The sequence below is a fragment of the Toxorhynchites rutilus genome, chromosome 3, assembly GCF_029784135.1.
Source record: "Toxorhynchites rutilus septentrionalis strain SRP chromosome 3, ASM2978413v1, whole genome shotgun sequence".
NCBI classification, from domain to species: Eukaryota; Metazoa; Arthropoda; class Insecta; order Diptera; family Culicidae; genus Toxorhynchites; species Toxorhynchites rutilus.
Window position 1 is genome coordinate 237060621 of NC_073746.1, and position 20520 is coordinate 237081140.

The 20520-nt window shown below is 41.8% G+C and overlaps 1 protein-coding gene across 1 annotated transcript; it reads left to right on the forward strand.

Annotated features, from left to right (window-relative positions):
- Positions 1–364: 364 nt before the first annotated feature.
- On the forward strand, positions 365–14039 carry LOC129774049 (uncharacterized protein K02A2.6-like). Its single transcript, XM_055777746.1, has 3 exons — positions 365–888; positions 1332–2118; positions 12429–14039. Exons 1-3 carry the CDS (start codon positions 365–367, stop codon positions 14037–14039), a joined length of 2922 nt encoding a protein of 973 aa, XP_055633721.1.
- Positions 14040–20520: the final 6481 nt, after the last annotated feature.

The following is a 20520-nucleotide window of genomic DNA, read 5'->3' on the forward strand; positions in this document are numbered from 1 at the left end:
TGAAGGAATTGCTGCTGTTGGTGAACGCACACACATACACCTGTTATGCATTATTGCTGTTCGAACGATTTTTTATTTGCTGTTACTGCTGCCGCTTGTAATTCGCTGTTACTGTTCGGAGAGTTGCTGTTTGAAGTCACTACTACTAGTACACACTAGATAACTGTTTTTGGTGCCAATTTACTGCTGCTTATACGTTATTTGGATAGCGAATTTCTGTTCATGTGCGAAAATAACCGAATCTGGTGTTCCGCCTGGAGGAAATGTTGCTGCTGCTGTTGTTATGCCACCCACATTTGCACTTGAGCCATTTGACCGAAACAAATCCAAATGGTCTCGATGGGTGAAACGATTGCAAGGAGCCATGGAGATTTTCGGAGTCCCACAAACCAGCAAAAAGAACTTGTTATTGCATTACATGGGCTCGGAGACGTACAACATACTATGTGACCATTTGTCTCCCGTGGAGCCCGAAACAAAAACATTTGAGGAAATCGTTACTACGCTTGGAGATTTTTTCGATCCAGTACCCTTGGAGATGGTTGAACTGTGGAAGTTCAGATCGCGGATGCAGAAGGAAGGTGAAACTATAAGCGAGTTTATCACTGCGTTGCAGAGAGAAGCGAAGTACTGCAAGTTTGACGACTACTTACCCAAGGCATTGCGAAACCAGCTGGTATTTGGACTTCGCAATCAACGGATCCGTACACGGCTAATAGAAGAGAGGGATCTAACGTTCGACAAGGCGAAACAGATTTCCCTATCAATGGAAGCATCTGGAGAGGGAGCTGAAGTACTCAACCGGAGGATGCATGAAGTGAACCTGATGGACAGGAAGAAATCGAAGCGTCAACCGGCGCCAATCTCTGGGGTTTTCGGTATAATAAAGTAACTAATACTACTAACCCTAAGTGTTACAGGTGTGGTAGTGAAGCGCATCTGGCTAATGCATGTTCACATAAGAACTCAGTTTGTAATCACTGTAAGAAAATCGGTCATTTGCAAAGGGTGTGTCTCAGCTTTCCGGGCCACAACATTAAAAACAATATTAATTCGAGTAAGCAATACAAATATAAGACAAATTTGGTTGAGGAGGGTAATGAGTCAGACTCAGAAGAAGAGATTGATGAAATATGTGTAGTTGATGTTGGTAAACTTGATGATTCTAGAGCAGAACCTCTTTCGAAAATATTTTTGAAACTTAAAGTGAACGACGTATTGATGAAATTTGAGGTAGACAGTGGTTCACCAGTTTCCTTGGTTGGGCTTGCTGACAGAGTAAAATGGTTTAACGACATTACGATTAATGAGACAAAAGTTGAATTGCGTAGTTACTGCGGCAGTAAAATAAAGGTTTTCGGTACCATTGATGTAGATGTGGCGTGTAACGGGAAAATACAAGTCTTGCGATTGTTCGTCGTCGATTCGAAAAGGCAACCGTTGCTGGGGCGGGAGTGGATGCGTGCGTTGCAGTTCAATTGGAACGATGTCATGAAAAACTATCCTTCTAGTGTCAACAAAATAACGCTGCGTACACCGTTATCCGGAACGGTGAGAAATGTACTCGAAGAGTTCCCTTCAGTTTTCGATGATTCTATTGGAGAGATCACCAAAGTTCAAGCTTCGCTAACCCTGAAACCGAATAACAAACCTGTATTTTTGAAATCTCGTTCAATACCTTTTTCTATTCGAGATGTTGTGGAAAACGAAATCAATCGGATGGTGGAAAAGGGGATCTTGTTGAAAATTAACCACAGTGAATGGGCGACTCCGATAGTGCCTGTGATGAAGTCCGCCAACAAGGTGCGTCTGTGTGGGGATTTCAAGCTGACCGTTAACAAAAATCTGTTAGTGGACGAACATCCTTTACCGACCATAGATGAATTATTCGCCAACATGGCCGGTGGCGAGAAATTTTCTAAACTGGATTTAGCACAAGCATATCTCCAAATGGTTGTTAGACAGGAAGATCAACCAATACTCACATTAAACACACATCTAGGACTTTTTCAACCAACACGGTTGATGTATGGAGTAGCATCTGCTCCCGCGATTTTTCAAAGAGAGATATCCCAGATTCTCCATGGTATCCCTGGGGTTTCGGTATTCCTGGACGATGTGAGAATCACTGGTCCTGATGATCGATCGCATCTGGACAGATTGAGAGAAGTTTTAAAGAGGTTTCATGAAAACAACATGAGAGTTAATATTTCAAAATGTGAATTCTTCAGTGATAGTATTGAGTATTGCGGCTATGTAATCGACAGACACGGTATCCACAAAATGAAGAGCAAAGTTGCAGCTATACAACGAATGCCTCGTCCGACAAATCGCGATCAAGTACGTGCTTTTCTTGGTCTCGTCAATTATTACGGAAGATTTTTGCGGGACTTAAGTACCAAGATTTATCCTATCAACAACTTGCTTAAAAACAAAACGCCGTTTGTGTGGAGCAGTCACTGCGAAAGAGCTTTTAAATGGGTGAAAGAGCAAATGCAGTCTGACAATGTTTTAGTCCATTATGATACAACTTTGCCACTGATTCTAGCTGTCGATGCATCACCATATGGCGTAGGGGCAGTCTTGAGTCATATCTACCCTGATGGAAGTGAACATCCTATACAGTATGCATCTCAGACCCTGAATTCCACAGAGCAAAATTATACTCAGGTTAATAAAGAGGCTTACGCTATTATTTTCGGCGTAAAAAAATTTTACCACCCCCCTCTAAGAAAATAGCAAGCCTTCCTTCTGAACCCACTGTTACTTCCACTCCCCCTTTCCCATCATCGATTTCGCTTCCCCCTTCTGATGTTTCCGATCCAACCCAATTCTCGTCCTCGTCCTCGTCTTCTCCCTCTGTTGTCTCCGCTCCACGTGTCAGAGTTTATCGAGAAGATGCACCTGGAACTGGCCCGTGGGTTGTTTTCCTCCGGCCAAAACCAAAAGGAAAAAGCCTTAACGTGATTCAGATCATGAAAGATCTGGCCAGATCTGACTTCTGTATCTGAAATTCGCAGGGTTAGACCGAACAAATTGCGGGTTGTCGTGAATGAACGGAAACACGCAAACGAGATTGTTGCTGACCAACACTTCACTCTCGAATATAGAACATTTATACCCTCCCATAACGTAGAAATTGAGGGGGTGATAACTGAAACGGGTCTGACGAGCGAACAAATAAAAAAAGAAGGAAAAGGCAAGTTCAAGAAGCTTCCCTCAATGGAAGTAAAGATCTTGGACTGTCGCCAACTCGGGAAACTCTCCCATGATGGGGACCAAACTAAATTTACGCCGTCAGACTCGTTTCGAGTCACCTTTGCTGGTGCCGCCCTCCCTGACTACGTTATGGTGGACAAATTGAGACTACCTGTGCGACTCTTCGTGCCAAAGCCCATGACTTGCAGCAAATGCAAGTCAGTTGGTCACACTTCAGATTATTGTGCCAACAAGGAGCGCTGTGCCACTTGCGGAGAGCAACATGAGGGGAAATCCTGCAGTGCGACTGAGCATAAGTGTCCATATTGCGGAGGATCCCCACACGCGCTCTCAGCTTGTGAAACTTACAAGAGTCGCTGGGAGAAACAGAAGCGCTCTTTAAAGGAACGCTCGAAGCGCACTTTTGCGGAAATTTTAAAGGGCGCTTCTCCACTGGCCCAACAACAACAACAACCAATCTCAACACACAATATCTTTTCCACGTTGCCAGTTGATGAAATGGAAGCGGACACAGCTAGCGGGGGCACTCCGTTTATTTTCAAAGGGAATCCCCGGCGCAAAAATGTGACCACTCCCAAAGTTCAAGAACAAGTCCCCCCGGTGATACCCCCAGTTAGCTTGCCTAAAAAATCGAGTGCAGCGGACAAGCAAAATCAGGTTCCTCCTGGCTTCCGTGGGATTAGTTCACCTTCGAACGACCCAGCACTCGAGGGGACATCAAAAACCCCAACTGTCCCTGTTTTTCCATCCAGCTCAACTTCCCAATCGGGATTTATAAAGTTGTCTGACCTTTTGGATCAAATCTTCAAGTGTTTTAATGTTTCCGACTCCATCAGAACCATTGTCATCTCAATGCTTCCAGTATTAAAGACAATTTTGCAACAATTGATGCAAACATGGCCCCTCCTTGCAATGATTATCTCTCTTGATGTCTAATTCAAATAGAGAGGTCGGAGATATCACTGTTTTACAGTGGAATTGTCGTAGTCTTATCCCTAAGTTGGATACATTCAAATTTTTAATTCATAAGTTCAATTGTGATGTTTTTGCTCTGTCCGAAACTTGGCTTTCTTCGCGAGATGATCTCTCTTTCCATGATTTCAATATTATACGCTTGGACCGTGATGACAGATACGGAGGGGTGTTATTGGGGATCAATAAGTGCCACTCATTTTTTCGAATTGACCTTCCACCTATTGGAGGGATTGAAGCTGTTGCTTGTCATGCAAACATCAGAGGAAAAGACCTCTGTATTGTCAGCTTGTATTGGCCTCCGAGAGCTGCGGTTAGCCGCAAGCAACTTGTTGACATGTGCTCACTTCTTCCTGAGCCACGATTGATCTTGGGAGACTTCAACTCTCACGGAACTGCCTGGGGGGAACAGTACGACGACAATCGTTCATCGTTGATATATGACCTTTGTAACAGCTTCAATATGACCGTTTTGAATACTGGGGAAACAACACGTGTTCCTAAACCTCCTGCTAAACCAAGTGCTCTTGACCTCTCGCTTTGCTCGAATTCACTATCGTTAGATTGCAAGTGGAATGTAATCCAGGACCCCAACGGCAGTGATCACTTGCCAATCAAAATTTCCATCACCATTGGGTCGAATTCTTCTGAATCTATAAACATGGCATATGACCTCACAAGACACATTGACTGGAAAAAATATACGGACGCGATTGCTCTAGCCATCAATTCCAGAGATGGTTTACCTCCATTGGAGGAGTATAACTTCCTTTCTCGTTTGATCTATGACAGCGCGGTTCGCGCTCAAACGAAACCCATCCCAGGTTCCACTATTCGTCGAAGGCCTCCCAATCTATGGTGGGATAGCATATGTTCCAAGCTTTATGTAGAAAAATCGAATGCATTTAAAGCTTTTCGGAAACGTGGAACCCCTGAAAATTTTCAGACGTATTTGGACCTTGAAAATCAATTTAAAAATTTGATCAAAGGGAAAAAACGTGCTTATTGGCGAAATTTCGTGGGAGGTTTGTCACGAGAAACGTCAATGAAAAAATTATGGAAAGTGGCTCGAAACATGAGAAATCGCTCTTCAACGAATGAAAGCGAAGAATATTCACATCGATGGATTTTTAATTTTGCGCGGAAGGTTTGTCCCGATTCCGCTCCTGTGCAAAAAATTGTTCGAGATATACCACAAGATAGGTGCGATCTTGATTCCGGGTTTTCGATGGTAGAATTCTCTCTTGCTCTCCTTTCATGTAACAATTCGGCTCCAGGAACGGATAGAATTAAGTTCAACTTGTTGAAAAACCTCCCTGATGTGGCGAAACATCGCTTGTTGAATTTATTCAATCGGTTTCTGGAACATAATATTGTTCCAGATGATTGGAGACAAGTACGAGTTATAGCTATTCAAAAACCCGGAAAACCCGCGTCCGACTTCAATTCGTATCGCCCAATAGCAATGCTGTCTTGTATACGGAAATTGTTGGAGAAAATGATCTTGTTTCGCCTTGATCGATGGGTTGAAACGAATGGCCTACTCTCAGATACACAATATGGGTTCCGCAGGGGCAAGGGGACGAATGATTGTCTTGCGTTGCTTTCTTCAGAAATTCAAATGGCTTACGCCGCAAAAAAACAAATGGCTTCAGTATTCTTGGACATAAAGGGGGCCTTTGATTCTGTTTCAATAGAGGTTTTGTCAGACAAATTACACTCTCGGGGTCTGCCGCCTCTAATGAATAATATGTTATATAACTTGCTTTGTGAGAAACATTTGAACTTTTCTCACGGAGATTCGGCAGTAAGTCGGGTCTCTTACATGGGCCTCCCCCAGGGCTCATGTTTAAGCCCCCTTTTGTACAACTTCTATGTAAGCGACATCGACAATTGCCTTACACAAAATTGCAGCCTAAGACAACTTGCAGATGATGGAGTGGTGTCTGTCGTAGGATCAAACGAATCCGACCTGCAAGGACCCTTACAAGATACTTTGAACAATTTTTCAACCTGGGCCATTGGGCTAGGGATCGAATTCTCCACGGAGAAAACAGAGATGGTGATTTTTTCTAGGAAGCATAGACCAGCAAAACCAAAGCTTCAACTTTTGGGTAAACCGATCACTCATGCTATGTCATTCAAGTATCTTGGGGTCTGGTTCGACTCCAAATGTACTTGGGGGACCCATATTAGGTATCTGAGTAAAAAATGTCAACAAAGAATAAACTTTCTCCGTACAATTACCGGCACCTGGTGGGGAGCCCATCCCGAAGATCTTATTATGTTGTATCGAACAACTATTCTCTCAGTGATGGAGTATGGCAGTTTCTGTTTTCAATCAGCTGCCAAAACACACCTCATTAAACTCGAGCGAATTCAGTATCTTTGTCTCCGTATCGCGTTGGGATGTATGCCCTCAACGCATACCATGAGCCTCGAGGTTTTGACAGGCGTACTCCCACTAAAAGATCGCTTCAATTTATTATCTCTTCGGTTCTTCATCCGGTGTAAGGTCATGAACCCATTGGTGATCGGAAATTTTGAGCAATTGATCGAGCTAAATTTTCATTCTGGATTCATGAATTCATATCATGAATTCACCTCTATGCAGGTTGTTTCTTCTTCGTATATTCCCAACCGTGTTTGTTTTCCTGACTACATCAATTCCTCTGTACATTTCGATCTGTTCATGAAGGAGAAAATCCATGAAAATCCAGATTATCTTAGATTGGGGTTCGTTCCTACAATCTTCAATGCAAAGTATGGGCGTATCAATTGTGATAATATATACTTTACTGATGGGTCCTCTATGAATGAGTCCACAGGATTTGGAGTGTTCAACGTATTTTTTAGCACCTCACACAGTCTTCAGAATCCTTGCTCGGTATATATTGCTGAATTGGCAGCGATATACTGGGCGCTGGACAGCGTCGCCTCACGACCTGTTGAACACTATTACATTGTAACGGATAGTCTTAGCTCTGTCGAAGCTATCCGTTCAGTGAGGCCGGAAAAGCACTCGCCGTACTTCCTTGAGAGAATACGAGAAATTTTGAGTGCTTTATCCAGACGCTGTTATGTCATTACCTTTGTCTGGGTCCCTTCACATTGCTCAATTCCGGGTAATGAGAGGGCTGACTCATTAGCAAAGGTAGGTGCAATTGAAGGCGATATTTATCAGCGTCAAATCGCCTTCAATGAATTTTATTCTTTAGTCCGCAAAAATACCATAGTTAACTGGCAACGCAAATGGAACGAAGATGAATTGGGCCGGTGGCTCCACTCGATTATCCCTAAGGTTAGCCTCAAACCATGGTTCAAAAGTCTGGACTTGAGTCGGGACTTTATTCGCACCTTCTCCCGACTCATGTCCAATCACTGTTCGTTAGATGCACAACTCTTTCGTTTCAATCTTGCCAGCAGCAATCTCTGCGTTTCCCTTGTTGGGTGTGAACCACTGCGTCCATTAGTTTGAACTATTGTGGTATGCCCCATTTTTTGTACTACGCTTCAAGCTTATCTACTGCTTATTGATGAAGAAGTAGACTGAAAGCTATAGCGAGATAGGTGCCAATCAGGAATAATCTGTTTGATAAAATTTATAGTCCTGATCGGCGACACAGACCAAACTTCCTTGGGCTCCAGAATAGCCTTATCGAGGTGTTGAAGTCTGCGTCTTGTTAGTGCTCCGCATTTGCAGAGCAAATGTTCCGAGGTTTCGCTTTCGGCATTACAAAAGCGACAAATATCATCTTGCACTAAACCTATGTTTTTGAGATGGTATTTACTCGGACAGTGTCCTGTTATAAGACCAGTGAATGTGCTGAAGTCTTTCTTATTAAGACTCAGCAATTGTTGAGTAATTTTAATACTCGGCGTGATAAATTTTTTTGACTGGTTGAGTTGTACAGCCATCCAGTTGGCCATTACTTCCCGGTCTTCCCATTTCTTCAGCTCACTCTTCAACACACATTCAGAAATTCCACAGAATGGTTCTGGACCAGTGAAGGGTGAGCTTGAGCCGCGTCTTGCGAGTTCATCTGCTTGTTCATTTCCCTCTATACCGCAATGGCCAGGAATCCAGTACAGTTGTACCGAACTTCTCTGACACAGTTGTCGTAAAAGGCAAATGCATTCCCAGACAATTTTTGAATAGCACTTGAAAGCATTGAGGGCTTTAAGTGCTGCTTGACTGTCTGAGAAGATACAAATGTTAGCATGTCTATAATTTCTTTTAAGGCAGACATTTATACATTCTATTATTGCAGCTACTTCTGCCTGGAAAACTGTTGGCCAGTTCCCCATAGCTACAGAAATTTTTATTCTGGGACCATACACTCCAGCACCTGTTCTGTTACCCATTTTCGACCCATCGGTATAGAACAGGATTGAACCATTACGAACATCGGGACCACCCTCATCCCATACTGAACGAGAAAGTTCGATCACTGTGTATGGAATGTCATAATTGGTCCTTGGCTCCATCCAATCGCTGTTCATCTCTGAGGTTGGTCCAACGGGTAAGAGATTCAGGATGCTCAAATGACCAGTTTTGTCCCCGTCTAATATTTTTTTATATCTTTTTGGCTTTAGAGCGCTTCTATTGGCCTCCAGCTGAACATGTTGACCCAAAGGTAGCAAGTGAAGGATAGCCTCCAATGCCTTTGAGGGTGTGCTTCGCATTGCTCCTGTTACAGCAACGCATGCCAGTCGTTGGAGTTTGTTTAGCTTTTTTGTAGCTACAGTCTCCTTAGTCTTTGGCCACCATACTAATGAGGCATAGGTTATCCTAGGCCGCACAATTGCTGTATAGACCCACATAACCATTTTTGGTTTCAGGCCCCATGTTCTACCTATCATTTTAGAACATGCCCATAGGGCAATGTTGGCCTTACTGATAATTGCATCTAAGTGTGCGTTCCAGTTTAGTTTAGCATCTAGGATTACGCCTAGATATTTCACTGAAACGCTGAATTTTATTTCCTCTCCTCCAAGATTTAGAGTCTGCAGATGCAGTTTCTTCTTTTTGGTGAAAGGAACAATTGTTGTTTTTGAGGGATTTATGCTCAGACCTTCTTTGATACACCATGATTGTGTAAGGTTTAAGGCCATCTGCATCCTACTCGATATCACATCGTCGAATTTGCCACGTACCATTATGACTAAATCATCAGCAAAACCCACGGTTTCGAAACCATTCGCCTCCAAACTAATCAGAAGGTCGTCAACCACCAGTGACCAAAGTAGAGGTGATAGAACCCCTCCTTGTGGGCAACCTTTCGTTGCAATCACAGATGTCGATGACCCACCCAGCTCCGAGGTGATTTGTCTATTTGTGAGCATGCCTTTGATCCATTCGACTATGCAGTCATCGAAATGTCTTCTTCTCATAGCCTGTGCCATTGATACATAGGAAGCATTGTCGAAAGCCCCTTCGATATCAAGAAACGCACATAATGCAGTTTCTTTTGACGAAAGAGATTTTTCAATTTTAGTCACAAGCGTGTGTAACGCTGTGACTGTGGATTTGCCTGATTGATAGGCAAACTGGTATTTAGATAAAGGGCATTTGGACATGAATACAGGCTTTATGTATTCATATAATACTTTTTCCATAGTTTTCAGCAGTATTGATGATAAACTAATTGGTCTGAATGATTTTGGGAGTGATTTATCACGTTTCCCAGCTTTTGGAATGAAGACCACTTTAACGAGTCTCCATGTGGAAGGAATGTGCTCTAGTATCAGACTTGCCTTAAAAATCTCGATTAGAGATGGAATCAGCTTAGATTCTCCTTTTTGAATCAGGGCTGGAAAAATTCCATCTGCACCTGCGGATTTGTACGGTTGAAAGGATCTCACCGCGCTTTCTACTCTGGCCCTCGTGAAAACCATTCCAGCAACTATCTTTGCGACATCCTTTGCACTTTGAGAATTCCTTCGAGAGCATTTCATGTCGCGGTTGTAGTTAGGACTGGTATCAGAATGAACCGATGTAGATCCCGGGAAGTGAGTTTTCATCAGTAAGTCTAATACTTCTGAGGGAGATTTTGTGAACGAACCGTCGTCCTTTTTGAGGGAACCTAGCCCGTTCGAGTGGTCTTTTGCAAGAGTCTTAATTAGTCTTGCAACGATTGGGGTACTTTCAATGCTTTCGCAGTTATTTACCCAAGATTTTCGTTTAGATCGTCTTAGTTCTCTATTATATTCGGTTAGGGCGCTCCTATATTGAGACCAATCCGAATTAATTTTAGCTCTGTTGAACAGCTTCCGCGCTGTTTTACGTAGCCGCTCGAGCCTTTTGTTCCACCATGGAACGTTTCTTGTCGAAGAAACTCTCTTAAGTGGACAATTACTGTTGTAGACAGAAACTATCGTATCATTTAATTCTTTTGAAGTTGATTCGAGCTGTTGAATCGACCTTATTCTTGTGTTAAGAGTTTCTGACTCGAGTTCAAGTGAATATCGTTCCCAGTTGGTTTTTCTTGGATCACGATATTCTCTCTGTACTGTCAAGCCACCATCCCATTCGAAGATAATGTGTCTGTGATCAGACAAAGACGCCTCTTCCGAAACGTGCCAGTTGTGTATTTTTGAAGAAATTACCGGACTGCACAGTGTTAGGTCCAGGACTTCTTGTCTGATAGCGTTTATAAACGTTGGTTCATTGCCTATATTGGCAATGTCAATGTTGTTTGAAGAGAGAAATTCTAAAAGACAGTCACCTCGACTGTTTATGTCAGTACTACCCACAAAGTGTGATGAGCATTGGCATTACAGCCGATGATGAAGTCTTTTTTGATTTCTCTGCAATAATTTACGAACGCCGCAACCTCTTGGGGAGGTGCCTCAGGTACGTCACCAGGGAAATAAGCCGACGCAATTATTATGTCGGATCTTCCCTTGGCGGTTGGTATCTCAACTCTGATCGCGACGATGTCCCTTTGAATGAACTCTGTTATAGGAAAGCATTTAATATTTGCTTTTACTAGAACAGCAGTTCTTGGGGAGTCATGCTTGTCGTCGTAGAATAACTTGCATGAACCAGTATGAATACCAAGTATTCTTCCTTTGTGGACCCAAGGCTCTTGAATTAAAGCTAAATCCATAGCGTCTTCAATAAACCTCCTAGACAACACGCTAGATGCTGCTTTTGCGTGATGGAGATTTATTTGCAGAACCTTAGTGTTCTGCGTTATTTTCGACCGCTCGTTTTGTTCATTTGGATGTGGATTATTCATAGAAGTCCCACGAGTCTCGCGGTAAAGAAGGTCCACTGCATCAGTGACCGGCTTAATGCAGCAAGGGCAGACGATACTGTGGAGGGAGCCCTGGTGCTCCACAGGCTCCGTTAACGGCAAGGTTTAAAACCCTCCCTACCATTCATCCCTCGGCACGGGTCGCTTCACACCTTGGTTTAGGGGTTTATCCATTACTTCCTTTCCATAATAACCATGGATAACAGCTATTACAACCATCCTCCTTTTCTGGGGCTTTGGACCCACTGCTCTGGTTTCTCAATAATTTCAGGTTCTTATTCGGACATGCTATTATTGAGATCCGTCATTCGCAGGCGGAGTTAAACATCTCTGCGTTTGTGGCCAAGGTTATCACGACATCGAGCACATTGTTTGGTCGTGCGAGGTGTATCTGGTCGCCAGATCGAATTTAGAAAACTCCCTTCGGGCCCGAGGAAGACAGCCCAATGTGCCGGTGAGATATGTGTTGGCTCGGTTAGACCTTGATTACATGTCCCATATATATGTTTTCCTTAAAGCTATAGATCTTCGTGTGTGATTGTCCCTACATCCTTATACCCTCCTTTCCTTCCTTTGCGGGTAATTCGTCCCCTTGCTATAAATAGTACAATAAGTTGAAATGTAAATAAACTATAGATATACGAATAGATTTAAGAATTGAGTGCTCATCAACATTGTTACAATTTCCTTATATCCCATCCTTCTCCTAAAAATATGTCACCCTTCTAAACTCGAGTACACCGCGAGTAATCGGTTTTCCACCTTACTAACCATAGATGTAAGAAAATTGTTTCTATATATATATAGTTTTAAAAATATATTTAAGAATTCGGCTCCTTTAAACTTAAGTAACTGAGCCTGTAAAAATAAACGAATTAAAAAAAAAAAAAAAATTTTTACCAATATCTTTTTGGTCGAAAATTTGTGCTCGTGACGGATAATAAACCAGTATCCCAAATCTTCTCTCCAAACAAGGGACTACCCACTTTATCAGCACTTCGTATGCAACATTACGCTGTATATTTGGAATCGTTCAACTTCGAAATACGCTACCGTCCTTCAAAGGAGCATGCAAACGCTGACGGAATGTCACGCCTACCACTGCCGGACACAACTACCGAGGATCGAATTGATGAGATTGATTTTGTTGAAGTTAACCAGATTCAGATGTTACCAGTTTCAGTTGAAGAACTCCGAGAGCACACTAAGAGAGATACTGCAGTACAAAAGTTGATTCAAGCGTTAAAGTCAGGCAGATCTATCGATGGCTGTGATCGATTTGGTATCGATCAAAATGAATTTTCGTTGCAGAGCGGATGTTTGATGCGAGGTATCCGTGTCTATATTCCATCACAGCTGCGTGCTAGAGTCTTGGAGGAGCTGCATTCCGGTCATTTTGGAGTATCGAGAATGAAATCTCTTGCTAGATCATATTGCTGGTGGGAAACAATCGATCGGAACATAGCTGATTTAGCTCGAGATTGCTCTAACTATGCTAGGACAAGGAATGACCCTGTTAGAGATCCAATACACTGTTGGGAACGACCAGTTGAACCTTTTCAGAGGATTCATGCAGATTTCGCGGGTCCATTCATGGGAGTATGTTTCCTTATCATCGTGGATGCTTTTAGTAAGTGGCCGGAGGTTAAAGTGATTTCTGACATGACGACTGAAACAACCATAGATCGTTTGCGGGAGTTCTTCGCTACATTTGGCCTACCGTCAGTGCTGGTGACAGATCGAGGAACTCAGTTCATGTCAGATGGGTTCCAATCTTTTCTGAAGAAAAACGGGATCGTTCACAAAACTGGTGCACCGTATCATCCAGCCACGAATGGACAGGCTGAAAGATATGTACAAACATTCAAGGACAAGATCAAAGCTCTCCGGTGTTCTAAATCTGAAATTCAGAAGGAATTGTGCAAAATTTTGATGGCGTATAGGCGAACCGTTCACCCGGCAACCGGGAAAAGCCCGTCTATGCTTGTGTTTGGAAGACAAATGCGATCTCGGATTGACTTAATGATTCCCTCGCTTGAAAAAGGATATGCTTCTCTTGGTGAGGAAAAAGCGGTTAGATCATTTGAAATTAACGACAGGGTTGCAGCAAGAGACTTTTTTTCGAATTCGGAGAAGTGGAGATTTGGCACTGTATCAGAGAAGATGGGTAAACTACATTACATGGTAGAACTTGATAATGGACGAATATGGAAGCGTCACATAGACCAACTGCAGCCTGGACCTGAATATCGACCGACATACGAAGACGCAATTCCGCGAATGGGTATTCGTAACAAAGCACCTTCCATCACACCTTCTTCTCTCACATCTACATCTGTTTCTTCATCGTCCCCTAACCCCACTTCGTCCTCACAATCAGAGCCGCTTACATCAAATGAACAACACAGCTCATTCAAGTCATGTTTCACCCATTCAACATCCATTCCAATTCCATCTACTCCTGTCAGCGACACCCATCATGGTACTGAATCAGAGACGGGGTCGAATAGAACAACGGAACCTGGTTATGAGAATAGGAGACGATCTAATAGAATAAGAAGGCCTCCGATCAAACTGGACCTCTGATTTTGTGTTTACTAACTTACTAACATTCCACATTCAAGCAATGAATTAGATGTTAGGGGAGGAAAAATGTTATAAATTTGCTATAATTGAATTCATATGTAACCAGTCTATCACGCTAGTATGTCATTATCTTTCACTCAAATAAAATGTCATTCCTTTGTAAAAGTTCAAACCAATCACACGTGTTTTACTTCGTTCTCGATCCAACTATCCGAAAATTACAACACCCTGTTATAGAAGCTCGCTTCCTTATTGGCAAAAAACTCGGATAGCCAATTTTCACAGGCCTCTTTTGTGGCTAACTTCTGACTACCTAGCTCGTTCGCCATGAACAAAAACAGGTGGTGGTCACTTGGTGCAAGTTGCAACCTCCCATCCGATCTCCCGGAGCTTCTGGCGCGTCACCAAAGAAGTGTGTGGCATGGCGTTGTCCTGATGGAAGACAATGCGGCCTCTGTTTATCAAAGATGGCCTCTTCTTCATGAGTGCTACCTTCAAGCGGTCCAGTTGTTGGCAGTACAGGTCCGAATTGAGCGTTTGGCCATAGGGAAGCAGCTCATAATAGATTATTCCTTGACAATCCCACCAAACACACAGCAGAACCTTCCTGGCCGTTAACGAGGGCTTGGCCACCTTCTGAGCCGCTTCGACCACGACCGTTTGCGCTTCACGTTGTCGTAAGTGACCCACTTTTCATCGCCAGTCACCATCCGCTTCAGAAACGGGTCGATTTTGTTGCGATTCAGCAGCGATTCACATGCGTCGATACGGTCAAAGATGTTTTTTTTGCGTCAACGTGTGTGGCACCCATACATCGAGCTTCTTTGTGAATCCAAGCTTCTTCAAATGGTTAATAATGGTTTGATGACTTATCCCCAGCTCTTGGCCGATGCTACGGCTGCTACCAATGTCCTGGAAAAAAGGTAATGAAGATGGTGATTTTTCGAGCGACAAGCATGCGCTGCCATAACTATTTCTCAAATAGTGACGTCAGTCGTTGTGTTTATATTCGATTGCCTACCACATCCATGTGAAAAAGCTATTTTCAGTATGTGTTTTATCAATGAAAAACATACATTTTAATGAAGTTCTCGCTGATTATGAATATAATGTGACAGCGTGTAGTGGATATTTGTGAAATTACGTTGAAAAAGACGAATGAAAGTGATATTTCAGTACAACATGTTCACTCCCCCACGGCAATAGAAACGAACGAAGTTTCGTTAGTTTTACCGTACCATATAGATATTACTATGGGTCTCAGTGTCGGTGTGTGTGTGACGTGAAAAAATAGTGTTCAATTAAGCAGCTTTTCACCGAAAATGTAAATGCTTCCGAGGACTAAGAATACGACTGCTCTCTGGACCTTTTTACCATAAGAATAATGGAAGTAAATAACAATACAATTACCATCTGTTAAATGACAAACCGTTGCAAAATTTCATGAGAAATTGGGCTAAAATCATCATGAAAATGTGAGTATTTTGAATATTGTTTTGTTTCTTCCATATACATTTCAAAGAGAACGCAAATAATTACGACACGAAATTTTGCATGCGAATACAAGTATACTTCGCCTACTGCTTCACCTCTATATGTACCTTATTGGGCTGCTACTATGCCGGTCTTTCTCGGCTAATTCAGCGATTTTGTCGCAATTTTCGACGACAGGCCTTCCGGAGCGTGGCCCATCTTCGACGACCTCTACACCAGAACGAAAACGTTGAAACCATCGTTGTGCGGTGGAAATGGAAACTGTCCATAAACTGCACAAATTTTATTGGCAGCTTGAGATGCATTTTTGCCTTTGTCATAGTAGTACTGTAAAATATGTCGGATTTTCTCTTTATTTTGCTCCATATTTGCGACACTATAACTCACGAACGACTTAACCAAACAAAACACTGTCAAGGACTATATTATAGCGCGCAAAAATACCTTTCCAACAAGCTATAGTTGGATAGGTATTTATATACAACTCGATACAATTAATACAACTAGAACTACGCGCTTACAACGACACCTCGCGGAAATACCGCAGGACTTTTTTGACAGCCTAATATCTTGAACGAGAATTGTGTCTGAAAATAATCTGATATTATAATGACGAGTTTTGGTAGAAGTACTAGGAATGTTATAGTAAAAGGTAATTTTAAAGGATAGATTAGAAAATCAATCAATGAACAGTTCTGCGATTGGACCTATGAACGTGCGCCTAGTAACAAAACGTGAATGTGATAACGAAAAATAAATTTTGGGCTGAACGAAGTTTGCCGGGTCAGCTAGTAATAAAACAAAAATATATACGGTTTGTTTTCGGATGTTTTACAAAATGTGTGTACTTTCTAGTCGAATTGCTGACTATTTTCTATCTATACAATAAATGACTTATTTCAAGTAAAAATGTAACCTTTCAACGTAAAGGTGAAATTTAGATAGCTATTATATGTACAGTGGGGTAAACTTCGTGATTTTTGAAGATTTTGCTTGAATTTTTGCCAGGAATTGTTTATATCGAAACTGCAGCGAAATTAAGAAAGATAGAAGTTGGGTGTCAAAGAACAAATTATAGAAAGGCGAGACAGCTTTAATTTGATTGATAGAAACAATCAAGTTTAATATGAGTTTTTAGTATAAAATTAATAATAACACATTAAAAATTACTAACTTTTGACGTAGGACTACGTCTAACCGGAAGATATAGGGGGTGAAATGGAAATCTAGGCACTGAACAAGTAGGAAAAATTGCAAGATTTGGAACGCTTATAACTCGAGCATTTCTCAATAGATCGCAAAGGTTTTTGCATCAATTGATAGGAAATATATCTACGCATCTATCATAACGAATAACATTTCATTTTTCTTGAGATAAATAATTGAATAATTGTGAAATATCAAGCATTGTCAAAATGCACTATGTGCCCATTTTTGATTGGTCCATTTTGTGCTCCTCAAATCGTACCGACCAAAACGGGCAACCAGAGCAGCAGCGAAATAGAATGAAGCACGATTGGAAAGGAAAAAGAAAAAAATGAACGAAACATTGGTCGCAGTCTCACACATGCGTAATTCTCGAGCCAGCCAGTCAGCTTAAAAATCCCCGCTCCGCTGCCGTAACGATCATTCTCATCCAAACCGTACACCACATTGTTTCGCATCACATCACATCAACAAACCAACACAAGCAGCCATGTCAGGACATAGCAAAGGAGGAAAAGTGAAGGGAAAGGCAAAATCCCGCTCGAACCGTGTTTAGTTTCGGCCGCCGAAGTGATCGAGTTAGCTGGTAAAGCTGCTCGCGACGATTAAAAAAACTGCATTCGGATCAGAACACATTCGGAGGACATCAAGACAACTAGCATTTGCAGCGAGTGGCAAGTGGCAAACGCAATCGCAAAACGGCAGCTGGTAGCAGAAGAAAAAATGTTTTTTTTTATCAATCTGCTTTGGTGGCAAATCCAGAACAAGGCGGCATCGAGGGCGTTCGAAATGGTTTTTTCAAAACCACGAGTACAAAGTTTTCTAAATTGGAACCATTCCATAAAACAAGGCGCTTTTCAGGGCCATTAAACCTTCCAAAAAAGAGTTTAGGAAATACTGTTCAATGCTTTCTAAAACAATATCCAAAATAATAATAAAACACAAATTGATTTTTTCATAATTTGTTTGCCAGGAGATCATTTGTTTGAGTATGTGAATTTGGCAGTTGTTCTGAGCTTATTGATTTTCACCAATTCTTAAATTGCTTCTAGATTGAAAGTACAGTAATTTACACTTATCTCGACATTTAGCTAATTGGACGGACCTGTAATGCGACATATTTAGTTGGACATTTTTGTAAACATAGAGTTCGGGGTCCAAATTATGACCCCACATTGAATGCCGACACTGTACCACTGTCTTCGCAAATATTCAATTACAGGTTAAAATTACCTCCAATCCGATACTGAGTGGTGGTAATGCGACGTGCCATTGAATGTAATTTATTGTAAAATATGTCACAAGCTGGATGGGAAGAAATTTTCCAACTGTGAAAGCTGAGACGAGTGGCAAATGCAATCGCTAAACAGAAAGGTTTAGCCGAACAAGATGGGGATATCGAGTGACAACAAAACAATAAACTCTTTAGATTGAAGATAATTTTGTGATCCTGAAAAGGACCCTTTTTAGCCTGCATGTGAATCCAACGAGCGAACAAATCGTAATGAATGTATTTTTTTGCCATCGCTCCCTTTTAACGCTCATTCGTTCGTCTCGTTGGACTCGCCCCTCTGGCTGAGTCTGCCGATTTGTCTCTATCCTGTGAGTGTGTACCGCTAGAGTATAAAACACGCGGACCCCAAAAAAATATCATATTTTCTTTCAAACCGTAAACCCGTGTGGGTGTACGGCATCGGCATCGTGGACGTAACAAAGGAGGACAAGTTAAGGGAAAGGCAAAGTCTCACTCGAACCGTGCAAGTCTCCAGTTTCCTGTTGGTCGCATTCACTGATTGCTCCGCAAGGGTAACTAGGCCGAACGGATTGGTGCCGGAGCACCAGTATACCTAACAGCGATTATAGAGTTTCGGCCGTCGGAGTGCTCGAGTTGGCTTGCAAAGCTGCTCACGACAATCAGAAAACCCGCATCAAGAACAGAGCAGCTTCGGTTCGGCGCTCATCAAGGCAACAATTAGTTTCAGTGAGTGGCAAAGTGTTTCTCCGGCACGTCGCATTAAATGTAATTTACTGAACAACATGTCACAAGCTGGATAGGAAGAAATTTTCCAACTGTGAAAGCTGTGGCGAGTGGGAATATCGAGTGATAACAAAAACACAACACCAAAGGTTCTGTTCAGAACCATCAACATATTCATAAAGAGTAAACAGTGAACTAATCCATTTTTCAGGTAGATAGGTAGGTATTCAAGTAGGAGAAGAAAATAAAACAATATATTTAAAATATATATTTAACAAAAGCTGTCCCCTTTGTATAGTCCTACGTCACTCCGGTTATGTCCCTGACATTACCCACCCGTCTTTTAAGTTTTCACTTCCGAAATGTTATTCAAATCCACTAATTTTGATGTTCCACTACTATATCCTACACTAAATTTCCTCATCTTTCAAATGGAAGCAACAGAGTTGTCTTCTGTAGCGTACTTTTTAATATAGAGCCAGTTTTGAGGCAACAGAGTCAAAGACTAAAAAAAAAGTTCTATAACTCTGTCATTGTTGAAATTCCAACATATGCAGAAGGTTTTTTTCCATCCACGTCTATCACCTCCTGAAAGATTCTGGATAATTTTTTTGACGTAGGACTACGTCTTTCATTTCTATACCGGGGTGTAAAATCAAAGCTTCGAAACCGAAAGCGTTACGCCGGAGACCGAGATTTTGAGCGTTAATAGCTCCTAAACAACTGAACGAAATGGTATGATAAACACTTCATTCGAAAGATAAAATGTCTACGCGTTATATACTTGTTACTATTTGATCCAAAAACTTGTTTCAATAGTCTGAAAATTGCTTTCAAAACAGGCTATTGAAATCACCAATCGGTATATAAGCGAGCGGCGCTCGGAAATCCACTTAGTTCTAATTGAACAGCGATTGGAGCATGTTGTCGCTGTTGCGGTGAAACTCTTTATTTATCATGAAAGCGCGGATGAACGGTGTCACCAAGAGCCTGTTTGTGCACCCTATGCCAGAAGGGAATCTATCAGGAGGAGAGTGATGCCACAAACTGTTCCCTGGGAAGACATCGCTACACACACATACACGCGCGGCTATTAACAGGTGGTTATCGAGTTGGCATTAACCACTGGTGGGCTTCCAGTATCGAGGAAAATGTGGAAATATCTAATCGTTACTGAAAATAATCTGCCAGTTCCTCTGGGAATTTTCAAAATATATTCATGTGAAAGAGTTTAATTGAATGTTTTCTATCCATGTAACACTGTGACCAAATATGTTTCAATCAAGTGCTATTAACAGGTGGTTATCGAGTTGGTATTAACCACTGGTGGGCTTCCAGTATCGAGGAAAATGTGGAAATATCTAATCGTTACTGAAAATAATCTGCCAGTTCCTCTGGGAATTTTCAAAATATATTCATGTGAAAGAGTTTAATTGAATGTTTTCTATCCATGTAACACTGTGACCAAATATGTTTCAATCAAGTGCTATTAACAGGTGGTTATCGAGTTGGCATTAACCACTGGTGGGCTTCCAGTATCGAGAAAAATGTGGAAATATCTAATCGTTACTGAAAATAATCTGCCAGTTCCTTTGGGAATTTTCAAAATATATTCATGTGAAAGAGTTTAATTGAATGTTTTCTATCCATGTAACACTGTGACCAAATATGTTTCAATCAAGTGCTATTAACAGGTGGTTATCGAGTTGGCATTAACCACTGGTGGGCTTCCAGTATCGAGGAAAATGTGGAAATATCTAATTGTTACTGAAAATAATCTTCCAGTTCCTTTGGGAATTTTCA

What these genes read in the sequence shown, in the direction of transcription:
- LOC129774049 (XM_055777746.1), top strand. Translation starts at nt 365, where the DNA reads ATGGAGATTTTCGGAGTCCCACAAACCAGCAAAAAGAACTTGTTATTG. An exon ending in GGGGTTTTCGGTATAATAAA is followed by an intron (nt 889 to 1,331) that starts GTAACTAATACT and finishes TGAATTGCGTAG; the next exon opens with TTACTGCGGCAGTAAAATAA. An exon ending in TTTCGGTATTCCTGGACGAT is followed by an intron (nt 2,119 to 12,428) that starts GTGAGAATCACT and finishes TCTCCAAACAAG; the next exon opens with GGACTACCCACTTTATCAGC.